This window comes from Lepisosteus platostomus, chromosome 3 (assembly GCF_059453375.1).
Source record: "Lepisosteus platostomus isolate fLepPlt1 chromosome 3, fLepPlt1.hap1, whole genome shotgun sequence".
Lineage (NCBI taxonomy): Eukaryota > Metazoa > Chordata > Actinopteri > Semionotiformes > Lepisosteidae > Lepisosteus > Lepisosteus platostomus.
Genome location: NC_142613.1, coordinates 65,768,665 through 65,788,449, shown reverse-complemented (window position 1 = coordinate 65,788,449; position 19,785 = coordinate 65,768,665). Strand labels below are relative to the sequence as shown.

Here is a 19,785-nt window from a genome sequence, read left to right as displayed (position 1 = left end):
AAGATTTTGTTGTTTGTGTCAATTGTTTTGAGAATTCTGCCAATAGGTTCAAAAATCGTATTCTAGAAAAAGATATAACGAGCACATTACAGAACAAGGAATACGTTATTTAAAGAGTTCTTAAAACCCGCTTTAAGCAAATTATAGGTTAATTTTTGCTGAACTTCACAGGGCTTATTCAAATAAATAAAAAATCTTGAAGTGTTTGTTTTATTGAATGCAGATGTCCTTTTGGCATCATGGCCTTTTCCTGCTGAATATGAATAATAATGTCCCAAGGCTATCTCCACACGTCTAACTTTCTACAGAAAGCAGAGTTTGTCTATGGACACCTGCAATCCAACGAAGTGGTGCCAAAAATCAAAATTTCAGTATGCCATCAGGATTATTCAATAAAGAGGTTGATCTCTGACAGACTGACACTTTCCTTTTACTCAACAAATGAAAAAAAAACACTGAAAAATGAAACCACTCAATGAAAAAAACAGCAAACTGCTGGTATTACCAAAGGACTAAGAAGCAGATGTGAGGAGGAATTTGATATTCGCAGATATATAGGTTAACATTAGCTGACCTATTTTTAACTACAATAAGAGAAAACGTATTTTGAAATTTTCCTTACTGACACCGGTATGTTTATGTATTTTCTCCCTCTTATAGGTAGGGAGACAGCAAGTCTCCCTACAAAAATGCAGTGGCAAGCTGGAAACCATAAATACCACTGACCTATACCATAAAGGTAACAATTTTCACTAAATGCTTCCCAGCAGCGCTTAAAATGATAATACAGCTGGACTAAATTCCCATCCAGGGACACACGGCAGAGCCCCTAATTTGCAGTCTCAGTGTTGATGTTTAGATCTGAAACAATTCAGACAGTTATTTGAATGTAATATCCACAATAGCAGTTAACTAGGTCAGCTATCTCAGTTCATCTGCAGGGTTTGCTAATCATTGCTGATCCCTTTGTACTGTCCCTTCACTAAGTGACCCTTTATTAGTGTGAAAATGAACACAAGGCAGCCAGTCTGGGACAGACTATTGCAAAATGCTCCATCAGTGCTCTGGCAAACCTCCTATCAGGGAGAAAGCACAGTATTGTCATATGACCGGAGCTCTGTGTAAACACAGGTTGTTTGCATCTGTGAGTCTCTGTCTTTACTTTATATTTAATAACTGTATGACAATAAAAACCAGCCTATTACCACAAGGTTTAACCTCAAGGGTTCTATATCTATTATTGTAAGTATTGTAAAAAATTCAGTTTTGTTCCTTAAAAAAGGAGCATGGCAAATGTTAAAACCACATGCATGTTTTGCATGGATGGCCAAAGCATCCACAGATCACACAGATCCTACAGATATTCCATTAAAAATCATAATCACATCAAGTTATTACTTGGTGTACATACAGTATATAGAAACATGAATCATTTAAATCAATGCTCCCCTGAATTACAGTAAACCCCTAAACCTTAGGTGCTGAGTATATTGTTTACAATGCACTTGTTTGTCCCATTAGAACACACGTGGATGGGTATTTAGGTCACTGCAGACAAAGCTGCCAGTTTAGACCCTTATCTCCCTAAAGACAACAGTGTGTGTGTCCCCCCTTGGACACAGTGTAATAGGCAACTAGTATAAAGGAAGAGTTTTTCCAATGGTATTAATAGAATTTTAGTTAGTGTGATCCAAGCATCTTACTTTTAACTAACCTCATTTCACAACAGATGAGAAAAAAGATAAATCCTTGTAAAAAATTCAAGGATTATTGTATACATTAAAATTGTCATTCTTACAGGTGTAAAGACATTAATTTATTCTGATGAATATCTGCAGTAAAACGTCAAATCAATTATGTATATAGTAAATGAGTTGTTTTGCATGTCCTGAAAAACCCACAGATGTGTTCAGTAAGATGGAGGAGACAGACAATGTCAATGCATGTGGTCCCTTCAGGCTTAACAACTCTAGAAACCCGGGCCAGTAGGTAGATCACAGGATTATGTCCAGGAAGAATAAAGAATAAGGAGGAAGACACGCAACCAAAGAGTGAAAGGTGAGATTCTCTACTGACTTTGTTTATTACAACATGTAAATGCTAATGATGTTAGGTTAATTAAGTGAGAAATTTATTTACGATATAGAATCACCATAAACATAAAAAATGTAAAAAGATAATAAAATAGAAAAACAAGACAAATGTGACAAACAATAAAATGTAGGAATAATTCCCAGCAGCCATTTCATCCTGCAACTCAAAACTGGCAGCCCACTGAAGCTCAGCAGGTGTGAGCCTGGTCAGTACCTGGATGGGAGACCACCTGGGAAAAACTTCGCTGCTGGAAGAGGTGTTAGTGGGGCCAGCAGGGTGCTCTCACCCTACAGTCCATGTGGGTCCTAATGCCCCAGTATAGTGACGGGGACACTATACTGTAAACAGGCGCCGTCCTTTGGATGAGACATAAAACCGAGGTCCTGACTCTCTGTGGTCATTAAAAATCCCAGGGCGTTTCTCGAAAAGAGTACAAGTGTGACCCCGGCATCCTGGCCAAATGTCCCATTGGCCTTTCCCAATCATGGCCTTCTAATGATCCCCGTCTTGAATTGGCTTCATTACTCTGCTCTCCTCCCCACTGATAGCTGATGTGTGGTGAGCGTTCTGGCGCACTATGGCTGCCATAACATCATCCAGGTGGATGCTGCACATTGGTGGTGGTAGTGGAGTCCCCATTACCTGTAAAGTGCTCTCAGTGGAGTGTCCAGAAAAGGGCTATATAAGTGTAAGCAATTATTATTATTATAATTATAATTTCCTTCAGATCTTAGAAGGTAAATATGAGATATCACTATATCCAAACCAGTCTTAATGGAAAATGATAGGATGCAGCATTCACTTTCAACATACAGTACAACAAATGACATGGACAATAGTGCATAACTTGAACTGTAAGTTTACTTCAAGGCGTTAACAGTATTTCTAAGAGGAAATAAACTCACATGAGATAATTGTTGAAAAGAAGAACTATAAAAGACTGAAAGGAAGGAAGCTTATTTACTAAGGTTTTCATCCTGCTGACAAAAACCCAACAGAAAGACAAGGTCAACATGTGTTCATAGATATACATCTAACTGAAGAGTGCCTTCATCTTCCCTGCGGTTAAAATTACACAAGGGAAATGAGTCCAAACAAATATTGCTTAACTTATTATACCTCTCTGCAGGCATCTTGAGCTTTTCAGTTTAACAAACAATGGACAGTGCTTCAGTACTGTCTGTCATGGTAAAAGATTTGCCCCTTGGTAACATCTGTATATATTTACATTCTGCAGTAATAGATCACAATGAAAGGACATTCAATTATTTTATTTTTCCTGTCACAGCATTACGTAACCTTACTCCAACCCAGGGTACATCTGTTGTTATGTTACTGCAGGAAAAAAAAACTGCTACAGTAACTTGTGAGTGTTACATCACTCTCTGCTCTTAAAAACGGGCTTCTAAAACAGGCCCCTAGCTGCTTACTCTCTCACAAACTTCTCTGTAAAAAGAGCAAGGGATTAAGTGGATTAAGAACATAAGGGGTTTATGATTGCAGATTCAAGGCATTAGTAAACTTAAGTGCAGTTTGAAAATTCCAGATACAAAACAATATTCTGAAACTCATCTCTCTTTGTTGCAGTTCTTTTCATTATTTTTCATGTCCCATGTTTTTTTGGCAAAATAAGATGTCTATCCAGGAAAACGCGACATACAGTAGTGTATTACATGTATTTATTTCTTCACAGAAGTACTAAATCTGAGATGAAAACATTTCACTCATGCAATGTTGAAAAAAATGAATCTTTTACTATTTATTTTCTGGTTGCCACACATCACTGATACTGCTTATGCATTAGTAAAAGGTTCACTTTATGCTTTTTACTTTGGATATAAGATACTTTTATATTAAAATGGTTAGAGACTGCAAAAAGCAAAAATATTCTTTTAATCCATTTTGTATAGTGTATAAATTACTATTCAAATTCATTTGCCTTTTTTTTGGTCTGACAAAATCACACCCATTGCTTTTTCACGTCAGCTATTTGATTTGCTGAGCCAGATTGCACCTCTACCGATAATTTGTATAAGTTCAAGCCTATTCAAAATCGTCTGCATGCTTTGTCAGTCAGTAAGGGAGTGTTGAAAAAACTCAAAGCTTCTTTGAGTTCAGTCGATCAAAGGTCACAATGACGGCAAATATTAAATGCAGCTTTCTCCACCTCTCGGGAAAATGTGCCAGCGCTAAGCAGAGATTTGACAAAAGAATATATATTTTTTCAGAATTTAAGAGAAACCTTAGGAAAAAAGTAAGCCTAGGGGAAAAGATAAGTTACACTCCAATGAAATCATAAAAAGAGAAAAACCTGTCCAGACAAATTAAATCGCTAAAGTTGATATTTTTAGACTGGGGTATAGCTAGTAATTTCTTTTGTTAAAAATGGTTGTAACTTTTTGAAAGAAACATAACGTCTGTCATAACCACTGAAATGAACCTGACTAAGCACAAGTATCAATCTCTTGCCATATTACTAAAGCACAATCTACAAACCAAGTAGTACGACCATAAAAATTCCTACACTATTATACATTAATACATATATTCAATGTTATATATGTTATCAAACAGTCTGAATCAGTTATTTAACATGAAAACACAACAAAAATAAAAGGCTGAATGGCTTCCCTTAATTTGTTACTTTTCTGTTCATAATGAACAAAATAAGTCTGTTTGCAATGTGAGTTGTAAACAGTTTGCTTGGCACTGTTTTCTGCATTAATTGCGATGTGAGACTGCGGTCTCTCTATGCGGGGGCACGAAATGCAATAACTGATGTAAAAAATGAACTAAAAATACTATAATAATAACAGCAACCTTCCCACTAATTACAATAAACTACAAGGAGTATTATCTATTTTGCACCCAACAAACTTTTCTAAATTAAAAAAAAACAGAAGTGTAGCACACTTGAGTAGAGGTTCCAGGAGGGGACCACCTCCTGCTGACTCAAACCCAGGCCGTGGCTTGTTGGTTTTGGTGAATTTAGGACATTGGGCGTAGAGAACAGCCGGCAGAGAGATCCTCGATCTGTGATCTGTGATGTGATGGTTGGTGTCATGTCTGGTCTGTTGCATACTGGGCGAAAAAGACTCGGAGGGACCTGTGTCTGCTCTTCAGCTCTGTCGCTTGTTAGGAATCTGAAGTGCCAAAGGAAGGGACCAGCTTGACGATATACCTCCGAGCAATTGGATTGTTCCTATGTCACAGTAGGAAAGCAGGAAGTTGGCTTTCAACTGTCTATGTTACAATCCTACCTATTTCCAGTCAGGCTAAAACTACTAAGTGTAAAACACGATGACAGGACGAATTATTAAGAGCCTAATAATGATCCCAGTGCATGTTGTTTGCTGATATGGATGGACCAGGCTGTGGCTAATCTGTCTCTTTACATACAGAAGGTTGTTCATGCCCTTCAGCTGTCTGTTCTACTGGACGTGCTTCCCTGTGGGCGGTCGACTTCTGTGTCTGGAACCATGCTGCGTACGCTCGAAAAAGAGTGACCTCCATGTTTTCTGATAGGCTTCTGGTCTTTGCCACTGATGCCCTTGCTTCATGCTCCTAAAGTCAAGCTACCGGCGTTTGTGTCTGCTCAATCACGTACCTGTCCTTGTATTATCCCAGTGTCCTTGGCTTCCTGTTTATACAATAAACTTATACTGATTTCATTTCTATGCTTTCAAATTGTAGACTGAAAAAGGCACAGGGGTACAGAGATCTGTATTTTAAATACCATCACCATTTTGTAATAGAACCCTGAGATCATTAATATGGATTTCTCAGCCCACAGTCCTGTTCAAATTCTGTAGCAAGTTACAATGCCAGACAGACCTCTAAAAACCACTAGAATGTGGTGTTTAAAGTGCCAGCTGGACTTCTGGATACAAGTGGGATTATTAACAAATAATGTTCTCGCCAAGACAACTTTTAATTTATTTTAGATCTTCTATTAGAACAAATAGCAGTATGTACCACTCATGCAGATATTATTGCATAAATAAACTGAAAAGCAATGACTTGCTTGTGCCTGAACTAGACAGTTTGTTGGACATTTTTTAAATCAATACTTCATTGAAACTCAATAAAACTCTGCAACATGAACTGAAGCACAATTAAATAAAAATCAGTATAACACATGAATCCAGTATTAACGAGACAAGGTCGAAAAAGGATAAGCTTTATTGTACACCCTCAAATAAGTTATACCATAGTAAAGGGAAAGTATCATGAAATCATGCTATGTGATGAAGATATTTGACAACCTATGACTTATACTGTGCCAAACAATTCTATAGACCTGCAGTCACACACACAGATAAAGAAAATGCACTTCAGTGACCAGTCACATGACAAAGTTCTCAAGTAAATTAACAGAAACGTCAAAGAAAGAAAATTGACAGATTGATGGGTCACTGTTCTCCAAGACCTATGATTAGTGAAAAATCAAGAATTCTCAGAAGCCTAATACTGCTAGAATACAAAAATAAACCTTTCATTGGAGTTTGAAAAAAATGTATGGAAATGTTAAATAAGGACACATGGAATTCCTTATGGAAAAGACAGCCAATTCCAAGCACAGGCAATAACTACCACTGCATGTCTACTCAATATATCCTCAGGGTCAGAATTTCAACCAGCATGCCATGCAAACTGTAAAAAAGTCACAGGTCAGTTTTACAGATGACATTGGCGTGAGTTCTGTCACTCCCCATTACAAATTCTTTCTTCAACAAGTAATACGTAAAGAAATAATTTTATACCGCACTTACATTTCACTTGATTTAACATTTACAGCATACTAAAATTCTAGTATAAGACCTAGAACTGAGCGTTTATGGGGAATGAGTCAGAAGACATTCAAACTCCTGTATTTGCCATCAGCCCCTGGAGCTGCAACTGGATCATGCAGGGGATGTATTTACAGTACCTTACAATCCAGTCCAGTCCAATCCAAAATACTTTACTCGCCTCCAGGGGGGCAATGTAAGCAGCAAGAGTACAATACCAAATAATTATAAAAACAGCATTTCTAAGAAAAAATATACATGTAAAAAACAGCAAATGGACCATAAAAGTGAGTGAAAGTAACAGTGTGTAGTATTTAAGAAGGTAATAAAGTTTTTTCTGTCCAATAGACAGACTTCATTACAGTCATTGTTTGCAAGCCTGATGGCCTTTGGAACAAAGCTGAATTTCCTTTTAATTGTTTTGCACTGTGGTCAGCGAAAACATCTCTCTCTTCTCTCGCATGAAATTAAGCAATAGGCTATGAAGCACTAGGTGTGGGCTCTAAAATTCCTATGATCATGTTAAATTATTTGTTCCTGCCATTATGTATTGTGAGAATTATTACTGTTTGTATGGTTGTTTCGTATAGATTTTTTACACGGCGGTCATAGGGTGTGTATTTGGAGGTTATCCCTAATCCCTGACCTGTCTGAGGGAAACTGAGTAGTGAGAAGGAACCTGAACACACAGTTTTGGGATAAACCATTTTTGATAAAAGATTTCACCTCCTCATTCTTGACAGCCCATGTTGGTAGCTGCAAGTATGACAATGATTTTCCCTTCTGTAGCTTGCAGAAAACAAGAATTTGACATTAAAGATATTTCTATAGGAGGGAAAACAGGGTGACTCAGACTGACGGAGTTCCTGTACAGCGCCCTTACATATCCCTGCAACATACTGTACTTTCTCCTTGTCTTGACGTGTTTTAGCCACTGGCAATCTGTGGAGGAATCAAGCATATTTCAGCACAAAACCTGTTTATGCACAAAGCTGGTTCTATAATCGCAGCTCGAGACATGAATTATGAGTGTTTCAGAAAAGCTGATTAGGCTTTGACAAAACGAGGGGTGGAACCTGACTTAGCACCATGTGAACAAGTGCTGTCCTGCCAGATACACATCTGTTGACATTAAGGACCAATAACATTAGAACAGGCTGGAAGATGTTTGGAACAGTTTCTGTTGCTTTCTGTGCATATAATCATAACAACTTTGTCATATTCACCTGAAGAGCAAAACAGTGCCCTTTTACACATTGTTATACACCTGGAATAAACTGCTCTCCAGACCAAAGCCCTCATCTTACCAATGGTCAGTGCTGAAAGAGCACAGACGATTCCCAAAACATGACAGGGAATATGACAATCTTTTCTCTCTGCATTGCTTAGCTGATGGAAACAATCTGCTGTCATATTTATGTAAACTCACATTATCTGCACAGACTGTGATGCCCCTTAACAATGTAAGTCATATTTGACTCAGAACAAATGTCAACTCGGAGCAGGGCATAATGAAATAAGGATGACGTCGTCCACATTACTTGAAAGGAACACGAGAAAACATCAAAAGGAAATTCAGTGCAGAGAGATAAGCAGTTATTTGTTGTATGTTGGCAAGTGCAACCTTTAAGGCCAAATACTTTGAATGGCAGATGAATACGACCGCAGCATTCAAACTGTTATGACAAGGAAAAATGTAGCATGTTTCCACAGCTATAAAAAAACAACCACAAAGGTGGAGCTACCTGCCAAAATTACCAGTCAGTTTGAGACATCTTGTGGAGTAAACCTGCACTGCCTATTTACAAATTAACGTTTGAAGTATCAGAGTTTACCATGTCAGAATTGGACAGTGTGAGTGACAGTATCAACGAACACATAACAGATTCTTCCTATTATTACATCCTGCTAGTTTTTTAGATCTGCATGAGTGGCTTCACTCTTAGGAAAACTACGCAAAGCATTTTAACACCCTCCAAAAACAGCACTCCACCTTGTCGTGGTCATTATAAAGGAATTACTTTTCAATTCTAAAAAGGTTAAAAAGACATTTGTCTTTCTAAATCATTAATGCTTAGCAAATGAATTTGAATTTTTCAAATAAAGCTTTGATTAAAAAAAATAGACTTATTTGGTTGCCTACTTTACATGGTATCCTACATTATTCAACTCATAACCTCCTCTTTTATGAGAGAATAGAAAGGATAAATCGATAAGTCGCAATGCATCTGCAGCGGAGTACAATCAGGAATGGCTGCCAGAAGAGTATGATTTGTACTTTCTCCACTTATCGGCCATTGTTTTAAAATTTAAAGTAGCTTTTAAATCATGCCTAATGCCACCAGAGCTTCAGTGACATTGCTGTGTTGCAATTCATTGTCCACAAAATCACCCGTATGTCTCCTACCATGTGTCATGTAAGCAAGTTTTCTGATCATTGGAGCAAGGATGCAATTCTCATCTAGAAGTAGAAATGTCATCTTTACGCCCAGCATCTTAAAAATCCATTTAAATGTTTTTTTTGCTATCATTTCAGTACATTAACATTAACAAAACACTTGTACAAAATGTACAAATGCTAAATGGCAAATGTTGTGGGTGCATTTGTGGTAATATCTCTGAAGAGACACTCCACTTGGCTTTGGACCACATAATACCTTAGGCATATACAGTACTGTAATAATTATATTTGATTATTTCTGAATTTACCCAGGTTAATTCAGTAACGTTCGGGAGGGATGACAACAACCAAGTTCGATCAGACTCAGCTGTTAGTAATATGCAATCACTCCTGACACTCCTGCTTTTCTAAAACAGAACAAATACTGTACCTGATCTCCTTCTCTGCCTCGCATACATCTTTTTGATTCCACCTCTACCTCTGCAGCTGCCCCTTGGTCACTCCTCACTCTGCATGGGAGCCTAGCCTCCTCACCCTCTGGCCAGGAGCTTAGCTCTCAGCCCATGCAGGTTAAGCTAAATTTTAACTAAAGACTCCATAATCCTTTCAGTACACTTAATTCTTGGTTGTTGGTATTCCTACTAAAATATGTTAATGCAGCTCAACACTTAAACACCAGATCAACACCAGAAATAAACCATCAGCTATAAAACTAGAAGATAGAGGTAACAGGGAAAAGAGCTCAGAGTAAGCTTTCAAGCATAATAACCATAAACTAGTTTAAAAAAGTAATTAATTTTGCACAATTATTTTAAGAGCCAGAACATGGTTAACAACTTATATAAGAAGTCTTACAAAGGCCCAGGATTCTAAAATATGTGAAAGAACTCAAGGCAATATTGAACATAAGAGAAAGTGTGAGGGTAGCTTAAATGGCCTTCAAAACCACATTTAAAACCACATTCTCAAAATATTACACACATTCTAGAATTATGAACTTGACATTTTAGTCACACAATAGTGTTCCTGTAAAGCTATGAGAACATTCCACCACCTGCAGAAATCAGGAAATCAAACCTTCCTCTAGTTAATGTTTCACATGCTTGATTAACAGATGTGGCTGTAGTGTGGGAGGAGCAATCAAGATTAGAAATGGAATAGAAATGAACTTGCCTGACACAGATTTCCAGTTCAAAGGAAGGTATAACCTGACTCAATATTTAAACAATGCTTGTCGACTAGATCTTACCCGACAGCATGTTGTGCACTGGGGTTGCAATGTTGATGTCCTGTAGGTGCTCCAGTGTTTCTGTGTGAAAGAGTCTGAGGGTGGAACCTGTGCTGAAAGCAATCCAGATTCCCACTCCAGCTACAGCCATATGGGAGATCACCATGCCTTCCTCCTGGTGTGCCTCCAGTTGACGCTGCAGGGAAAGAGAGAATCAGACTCTCAGGAGAAGGTGAAAGTCCCCTTTCTTCAAACACAGTACAAATCCATATTGAAGATTGTTACATCACTGCATTGGTGCTCTTCAGAATTTAAAATGTACAGAGCAGCATCATACAACGCATTTTAGTCTGTTGTCTGCACTGGAATGACACCTGGAAAAAAATACTTTGCCAGAGAAATTAAATGACTGAGACTAGAGCTGGATAAACAAAACCCACAAGAGGCTCAATAATCTTCAAGAACAGCAGTTTAAGACCCCTGCTCCTGCACACTTAATTAAATAGAAATCATAATATGAAATAATGAATCACTGTGCAACTTTTGTCCACCTACTAGAGTTTAAATTCATCCCCAAAAATGAATGTTAGCCTGTTCTATGACTGAAATTATAAGATTTTAGAGATGCTTCACAATATGCAAATGCCCCATTGTGAAATATTAACATAAATCACAAAGGAAAAGGAGCAACGGGAGATTCCTTTCTAACAAGATTACATTACAGTTCTCAGCAGTCACAGAAATCCATCCCTGATTCATCCCAAATATTTGTGCAGGAATGTTTATTTTTCAGCTCTTTGTGAAGTACAAACCCCTTGAACTATTTGATTTTCAATGAGCAATGGGCAATGCATTTTATACACACTAGAAGTAAATGAGACCTTTAAAAAATTGTATAAGGGAGCTTGCCACAGACCACACACAAACTAGTTAAATGAGCTACTTAAGGAATTCTCCATTTAAATTAAATGTAATCTGCTGAAAGAAGCATTAAGTACAGATCCGAATGCTGTTTAGCTACAGAATGACTTGCGTGCACTGGGGCTGTGAAGGAGTGCTTGTTTTCTCCAAACTTTGATGGTGCCATTGTTTTTGAGGTTTCAGTCCAAGAAGTTTCCTAGTATTATCAAGTGTACTTTATGCCGTGTACAAAGTAAAATCCAAAACAATGTGTGGGATACTACATTTCCATAATCCACACGCTGACCACAAAACTATTTCAACTATGCTCACAGTATGTGATGAATGCTGTAACACCAACTCAGTTGTAACTAGGCCATTTTGACTTGAACTTATGAATAAAATGTCACAGGGGACTCAAACCATAAATATTGCGTAGTAGCACTTTATGGCACCAGGTAAGTCTTTGATTATTAACATTCTTTTGAAAGGAAAGCAAACTTCTCAATTAAAAAAAAACAATTACAATATAATTAATTTAATAAGGGAAGATCAATTTGACTAGGCAAGAAAAAAAACAGCTAGAAAGTTTTCACACAAAATCCATAGCTGATTGCGTATTGTATAAACTGTACAACAATTTTCCATTAAAGAACTGTACTATCAGGATGGATGTTAAGTCACAGCAATCTGGAGAAACTCCCAAGCAGGCAAAGGTATATTTTTAGCCATTAAATGTATTATTCATTATGAAATAATAATAAAAAGGCTTTGTTGGTGGTTCACTATAGCTCAGTGTGCTTCACTAGATACCACATCACATCACTTTCAATACCCTCTTATACACATCAGGGTCATGAGATACAGTATGTAGCCAGCAAGCACTGTTTTTACGGGTCACTTAAATTTCCTCAGTGAATGTACAGGAAGAACTGATCCTTCTTCCGCTAGCTCATCAGCTTCCGCTCTTGAGCTGCCCCGAGCGAGGAGGAGACGTGAGACGTGGGCCCGTCCTGGCGCTCTCTGCAGCATGCCCCTTAGTGACCCTGACACGGCAGGGCGCCGTGACCCACACTTCCCCAAGTACAGTACCTCAATCGCCTGCGTCTGGCTCCCGATGATGAAGACCTGCCCCCCAGAAGATGCCCAGATGGTGTCTTCCATCGCCAGCATGCTCTTCACCGGCAGGACCCCCAGTTTGACCACCGCTGGGGAATCTGTGCTCCAGGCACCATCTGCAGATGAGAAACCAACAGCCCGCTATACTAAGTTTTACCTGACTACAGACTATAGTTCTGTCCTTTTTAACAACCTGTTGTAAGAAAATACCTTTGCACCCCGGCAATGTCCTAGCACAACATTGCTACTTAAATATTAAAGCTCTACAGAAATATCTTACACTCATACCATGTTTTTTATTTCTGATTAGTTTCTTGTACTTTACAATGTACATGAGAATAATATATGTGTAAGCTCATATAAAAACAATCTGAGTGTGAACAATGTGTACTTTTTTAAAATGTATTTAACCTTTGATGATTCATTCTTAAAGGTAAACTGCCTTTAAACTCTTTTTGCCCATCCCCTTTAGGCTTAAGTTTCACAAATATAGATACACTGTAGGAATTAACCTCAAACATTAAAGGAAAATTAAATTGCTCAATAATATTCTAATCTAAATTTAATCATGAAAAAGTGAAATTCAAAAATGAAGTCATAAAAGCAGCAGCACATTATCATTTGAACAGATTCAGATATATGACTTTGCAAGATCATGTAAACTATCCTAATCTTTCTAAAACAATACTCTGATTCTTTATTTCAAGGGCTAGACCTGGTCACATCCAGTACATTATGTGTTATATTATGCAACTCACAGCTCTTTCAGGTACTTTATATGCTGTAGATAATCAATAGTTTATTTGCTTTAGATTTAAACCAAGTCATGGTGCTGAGCAAAAAAACATAACTGTAGCTATATTTACAGCAGGATGAAACTGTTATCAACACTTTAGAGAGAAGAAATGATTCTGTGCATTTGAAAAATATCATATTGATGGATTAGTCTTGGAATGGTGTTGCATACGTTTTGCAACAATCGCCAAAGAGACTTGCTCTAAAATAAGCCCACGTCATTATGCAATCAAACCCTTGCAGGTGTAACCCAGTGATCTATCAAGAATTCTTCAACGTGCCTGCAAGCACTCTGCATTTTAAACCAAAGAAATCAATGGGCCATTCCTCTGTTGTAAGATACTCAATTTCTTTGTGATATGAGAATTGCCTTAAATCTTATTTTTAATCCTTAAATACACCATAAGGACTAATATATTTAATACAGCATTCAATGTTTTCCAATTTTGGGGATATCTGATTTTACTTTTTGTTAACCTTATGTGGTACAGTAGGTTATACACACATACAGATTCCACGTCTGTGGGTGCTGTGTGCTCAAGCACAACAATATTTTTCAAACTACTCAATCAATAAGTGTTTTATGGGAAAGTGCAACCAACGGACTATGTGCAAAAGTGAAGTGGTAATGTATAATTATAAGGTTCTGTTGTCGTTGTGTGGATTTCTGTAGGAGTGGAGTGAAATGAATATGTATGGGTAGATATCTGTTATGCAATGTTACATTTATTTGTAATGGAAAGTTTACTTGTATTTGTAGGTTTTGTAAGTTTCTGTGTGTGTAACACAGCTGCTTTGGGGAAATAAAACATTTCTGAGAAACTAGACAATAAACTACTAATATATCGTATTTTTAGCATATTATTGTGAGGACAGAAATGAATGCATTTTTACAGTTTTTCTGGGAGATTACCATAAAGATTGCTCTTTCACAACAGAACTGTAAACAACCATTATGTCCTGTACTGTACTCCCTAACCACTTCATCTAATTGTTAGTTAATTATCACTCAGCTGATTCATCATTTAATAACACATCAGTGAATCACAAATATGATTAGAAAAGTGTCTGTTCTGGAACACATGAGATTAATTGTTTTCTTCTTGATTAACTTACTGTTCATGATTGTCAGTAATGCAGTAAAGTATTTTTGTTATGCTTTAAATATTGATGATAAGAAATAAATTGCCTCATTATTGAAATAAATGATTGGTCACCGGTAGTGAAACGACTGAATGTCAAGCCATGGTAAAATAAAAAAAGAACAACATAGAAAGGAACCAACATGCACATCAAGAGAACAATGCCTTTGTGCCATCGGCATGATGGAGATGCTGGAGGTTAAACAAGGTCACCACACTGTCACACGCTGTCTGGGGTGTCACCGCCAGCAGATTCTGATCCGGCAAAACATTCCAGACAAACACAGGGCGTCAATAACAACCCAAGAGCTGGGAGCCCACGAGTCACAAGACCTCGCCAAGATCAATGAGGGGGGGTCCAAATGTGCTGAATGGTGTGTACAGAACTCCACTTGCAGTGATTGATGGCAACCTAATCGCATACTGCTGCATTGATCACATTCTGGGACCTCAGTAGCTGCCCTTCTTGCAGGCTCATCCTGACATGAAAATCTTCCACCAGGACAACACGTGTCCCCATGTTACTCATCTAACGATGAGAATGTGGCAGTTATGCTATGGATGCCCCACAATCCCACAATGCTTTGAGCCCCACTAAACATTTGTGAGATAAAACTGGGGTTGCAGGCGGCATCTAGGGCTCAGAGACCAGTGAAAACGCACATACTTGTCTAAGCTCTATGAGAGGAATAGGATAGAACCCCACAGGACAGTATATGCAACCTGGTACAAAGGATGTATTACAGATGTACAGCTTTTACTGCTCCTGTGGTTACACACACTGCTAGACTGTGACATTCCCAGTACAGTACCTGTCGATCAATGCTGTTGAAAATAAATGTTAATTATTATTATTTTCCACATGCTCAGCTGATTTCCTGGATGAATGTATATATACAACAGAAGACTCTACAAACAATATTATTTTACCTGCTTAATCATGAAAAAAATCTACAAATATATTTTTTATCAATACAGTTCAATTATGTGTAATTATAGTGGAACGTTTTGAAGAGATCACTATGTACAAAACTATCTGCACATTACAATTAGATAAAGATACATTCAAATCTATCTGAATGGTTGATTCAAATGTGCAAAAGCTTTATAAATCTAGGGCACTATGAGCACTTTTTGTGCCTAAGAGTAACCAGTGGTTGCTTGGATTTTAGCAATCATCTTAAACCTAATACAGATTATGTAACATTTATTGTCAGAATGTTTGTTGTTGTTATCTCATAAATCTGTGTCGTGAATGTCAGTATTGGCAGCAATATGCAATGAAAGTATCTTGTCACTGAAGTATCAGTGATTCACAAGTACTTGAATAAAAGCTGTTTTATTTGTAAAAGAAAGAAAACATTCTTGTTTTCTCCTCTTTCTTTGCATTTGTAACTATGAAAACAAGGAAGAATTACTACAGCAGATTATTCTACCATAAGAGCCAAATTTACAAAACAGAACCATCAGAATGTCTTTATCCTCTCAAGGGTCTTCAGAGTCTCACCTATTATCTAAAGCATTAAAGGAAAAATCTTATCTATAACAGCAGAAGGAAAAAACAATTTAACCAACTCAGGTTTGAGTTTCTTTCTCACAACTCATTTTCACATCTCATCAACTTCTATTTATTCAATATATAAATTCATGGAACAAAAGCAAATATTTTTATCAAAAACTAAATATTTTAGTATCAAGAACTATAAAAAACGTTAAACATTTTAAAATGATAATACAAATAATGCTATGATAAAATAAACAACATGATAACATATTATCTATGATAAATGTGAATTGCTGAACCTTTAACATTCAAACAAATTTATAACAGGGTGATACAGTTGTACATCAGTACTGTAAACACCGTGATATGGTAGGGAAAAACTTGACAGTTAATACTTTATAGCATCTTATGTTTCATCAACAGAAACAATATCTCTACACAAAATTTTAAAGCGATTCTGTTTGACTAAGTCAGTCTGACTAGAGGGTGATTAATATGGAAAAAATGTTGAATAGTTTTCTCAAAGAGATAAAACATGTTAGTTGAATTCTGTTCAGGATCTGATGATGAAATGCTTACAGATGCACTCCAGTTTTTAATAAAATTCCCCGCACTTTTTTATTTTGTCATATGTTTTTCTTGGAGCTAATGATGTGCAGCTTATTTGTTTCATAAACAGAGCTCCTTGTGCAGACATGAGAAAGATTTTGAGGTTGCGTGCACAGTCCGTAATTTACAACAGTTCACTGTACATTTCCTTATCACAATCTCTGTGACTGTTCTCCTGTTTTAAAGACTTTCCGTTTTGAAGAAGAGTGCTTCTCATTGCATTTAATGTCCAATCAAGTCACAGCAGGTTTGAATATTAAAACAAAAATACAGAGAATCAAAGCCATTCTAATCTACAACCACTGAATCTCATTTTCCACTGACAGTGAGGCTGGAAGGAAGAAAGTCTCAGTGTTAGGCAGCAGGGAATTTAAACCCTAATTCTATTAGGAATACAAAGACCTGAGGATCTTGAATGAATGTTTGACTATGATATACCAATACTTGTCATGAATACAAAAACACATTCTCAGCTTGTACGTATTGAAAGACTTCTACTGTAAGTGCTTCATTGAACAGCTCTGTGCCATGCCATGCAGTCACAGGACAATATCATCTGGGTGATTCCATGAAATCAAGTGTGTGGGAAACAGGCCTGGAGATTAGATACTATGAACCCTGTGTCTCTGCATTACCGAAAATTACAATGGCTATAAACTCTATTTACATCAATAAATCCATCGAAACAAGAAGTACTAGTAAATAGTCAACAACTAGGTTTGTTAGGAATTGAGCTAAAGTTTACAGATCTTATACAAATTTCAGTAGTTCAGTGTTTGATATCGGAGTTGTATTAAAATTGCCCATATGAGTGAATGATTCGATTATGTCCCACTTGAGCAATGAATACTACTGGATTTCTATGAATGTGTTTGAAGACTGCCTGACTACAGAAGAAGTTGCCCTAAGAATCTTGTATTCAGTTTCCACAGTAAGCAGACTAGTTCAGAATAAAAAACAATCTGTGAGGCACAGGTCACATTCTCAAAGGCAGAGATTCATATCTCCAGCCCAGGATAATCCATCTGTACAATTATGCTCAGACGTCAGTGGCTACAGGATTAAAAAAAAGTCCAGGAAGAAATGACCAGATTGACTGCAGCTCACCTTCTGCATGAAAACGGACTTGCATTGTCGGAGGCCAATCCAGGGCAACATGTTGAAAGCTAAGAGATGAAATCATCATCTTCTGTGACCTAGAGAATATCTGAGGTGGCAGCAGAGACCATAAGAAAATTTACTAACAAAATGGGGGCATTTGACCCATCTAGATCGTTTGGTTTTTAATAGCCATGAAGCCAGGGTATCGACTTCAAGAACCTATAGTAGCTAGATTATTCCATACTCCCAGATCCCTTTGTGTAAAGAAATGTTCTCAGTTTTCTGTTGCAAATGCATTTCTGTGTGGTTTTCACTTGTGCACTCTGGCTTGTGATTCAGTGTTGATTCTGTTAGTGCCTTTGAGGATTTTGAAAAGGATTTTTTGTCAGGTCCCCTCATCATCTTCTCTGTTCAAGACTAAAAAGGTTCAGCTCCTTTAGCTTGTCAGTGTAGGACATTCCTTTAATCTGGGGAATATACTGTATTACTCTTTGCTGGACTGATTCCAGTGTAGCAACATCTTTTTTGTTTCACAGTGAGCAAAACTGTAATGATATTCTGAATAAAGTCTTAAATTTTAATCCTCTGATTTTAAGTTCTACACCGTCAACTATATATCGTAACATTTTTTGTCCTTTTATTGCTTCCTGCAGTGTCTAGAAGATGATAATGATATGTCTCCATAATTACCTAAGTCTTTTTCACAAGCAGCCTCTTCAGGCTTGGTGTTTTCTGCATTTAAAATATATGTTTTTGCAAAGCCCTGCACTTGTGTACATTAAAAATAATCTGCCAGATGTTTGCTGAGCTCTGAATGGAGTCTAAGCATTTTGTTGAATTCATATAGCAGTTTCTACAGTGTTGGTTTTCCTATCATCTGTGAACTTGACTAATTTGCTTACAATACCTAAATCATCTAAAGTATATAAATCTGGAAGAGCGGTGCTCCTAAACTAGACCCCTGAGGTACTCCACTAATCATTTTAAACTTCATGGTGAATGTCATGCTGATTGTAAAGTGTTCAAGCTTCCAGATGATGCTTAATATCTTCATTAATATCAGCTTACTGTATAAGACAACTCACAAGATACACTGTAGGAAGTCCTCTACATTCTTTAAACACTCATCATGAATCAATTGCACATGGTCGATGCCTGATGGAAAATTTTGGTCTTCTGAATATTAGGTCGAAGTCCTATATGCTCAGTAGCCTTATTAATTATATCTGGATATATGTCTGGAGATATATTGCTTACATTGTGCATACTGCAGCATCATTAGTATAATGGAGTTTGATCACTGAAATTTGGTTTAGTTGCGGGTAATAATGTGTGCATTTAATTTTAAGCACTAACGATATCAGAAATTAGGGAGTTGTATGAGATACAAAATACATGGCAAACACATTTGAAAAATAGGTTGAAATCTTCATTATACAAGTACAGATTAAATGTCATGAATGAAGCAGTGATGTTATTATAGTAATTATCTGTAAATATGAAAGGAAAGGTTGCTGGGTTCCATTTCCTTTATTTGAATTGTTTTACAGTTTCTTCCTGCCTGGTCTGTACTGTACTGCTGTACTGTAAGCTCTTTAAAGAGCACTAGGTCAGAATTTCAGGCCATTCTAATTTGTCTGCAGGAAAATAGGTCAGCTATGTGGATTAATAATATCACCGAGGCAACCAAAACTCTGCTGAGACATCTCTGCAGAAACAGATCACAGTTTCTTAAGCATGACAAACAAGTGGTACACCCACCAAAACATGGAGGAAAGCACTGAATTTGCAAAGTTGTGAAATGCAGTGCGTGTCAGTCTGAATATTTTTCATTTGCTTCTTACACAATCAGAAGTGGATCAAACACGGAGAAGCTGGGGCATGCAAACAAGCTAACAATTACACATGCAGAAATGGCAGTAAACTAGAATATAATTCTGCCAAAGAAGTGTTTTTTTTAAACATATAGTTTCTGGAAAACAACCAAATCTTGAAGTGCACAAATAAATAAAAATTTCTTGGTTGACTTTGACATTTCTTATGTGCTGCCAGAGAAAAACATACATTGTTTCTAGCCCATAGTGATTAGTTATAATATAAAG

General features: G+C 37.1%; 1 protein-coding gene across 3 annotated transcripts in view; it reads right to left on the bottom strand.

The window, feature by feature from the left end:
• The window catches only part of arhgef10 (Rho guanine nucleotide exchange factor 10), a 107,105-nt gene that overhangs the window by 8,658 nt on the left and 78,662 nt on the right, over nt 1-19,785 (bottom strand). For all 3 annotated transcript variants that reach the window (XM_088626483.1, XM_088626482.1, XM_088626484.1), the window contains 2 exons: nt 12,506-12,648; nt 10,535-10,709 (listed from right to left, as the gene is read on the bottom strand). In XM_088626483.1, coding sequence (XP_088482609.1) covers nt 10,535-10,709; nt 12,506-12,648 — 318 coding nt within the window. The remainder of the gene's footprint in view (nt 1-10,534; nt 10,710-12,505; nt 12,649-19,785) is intronic.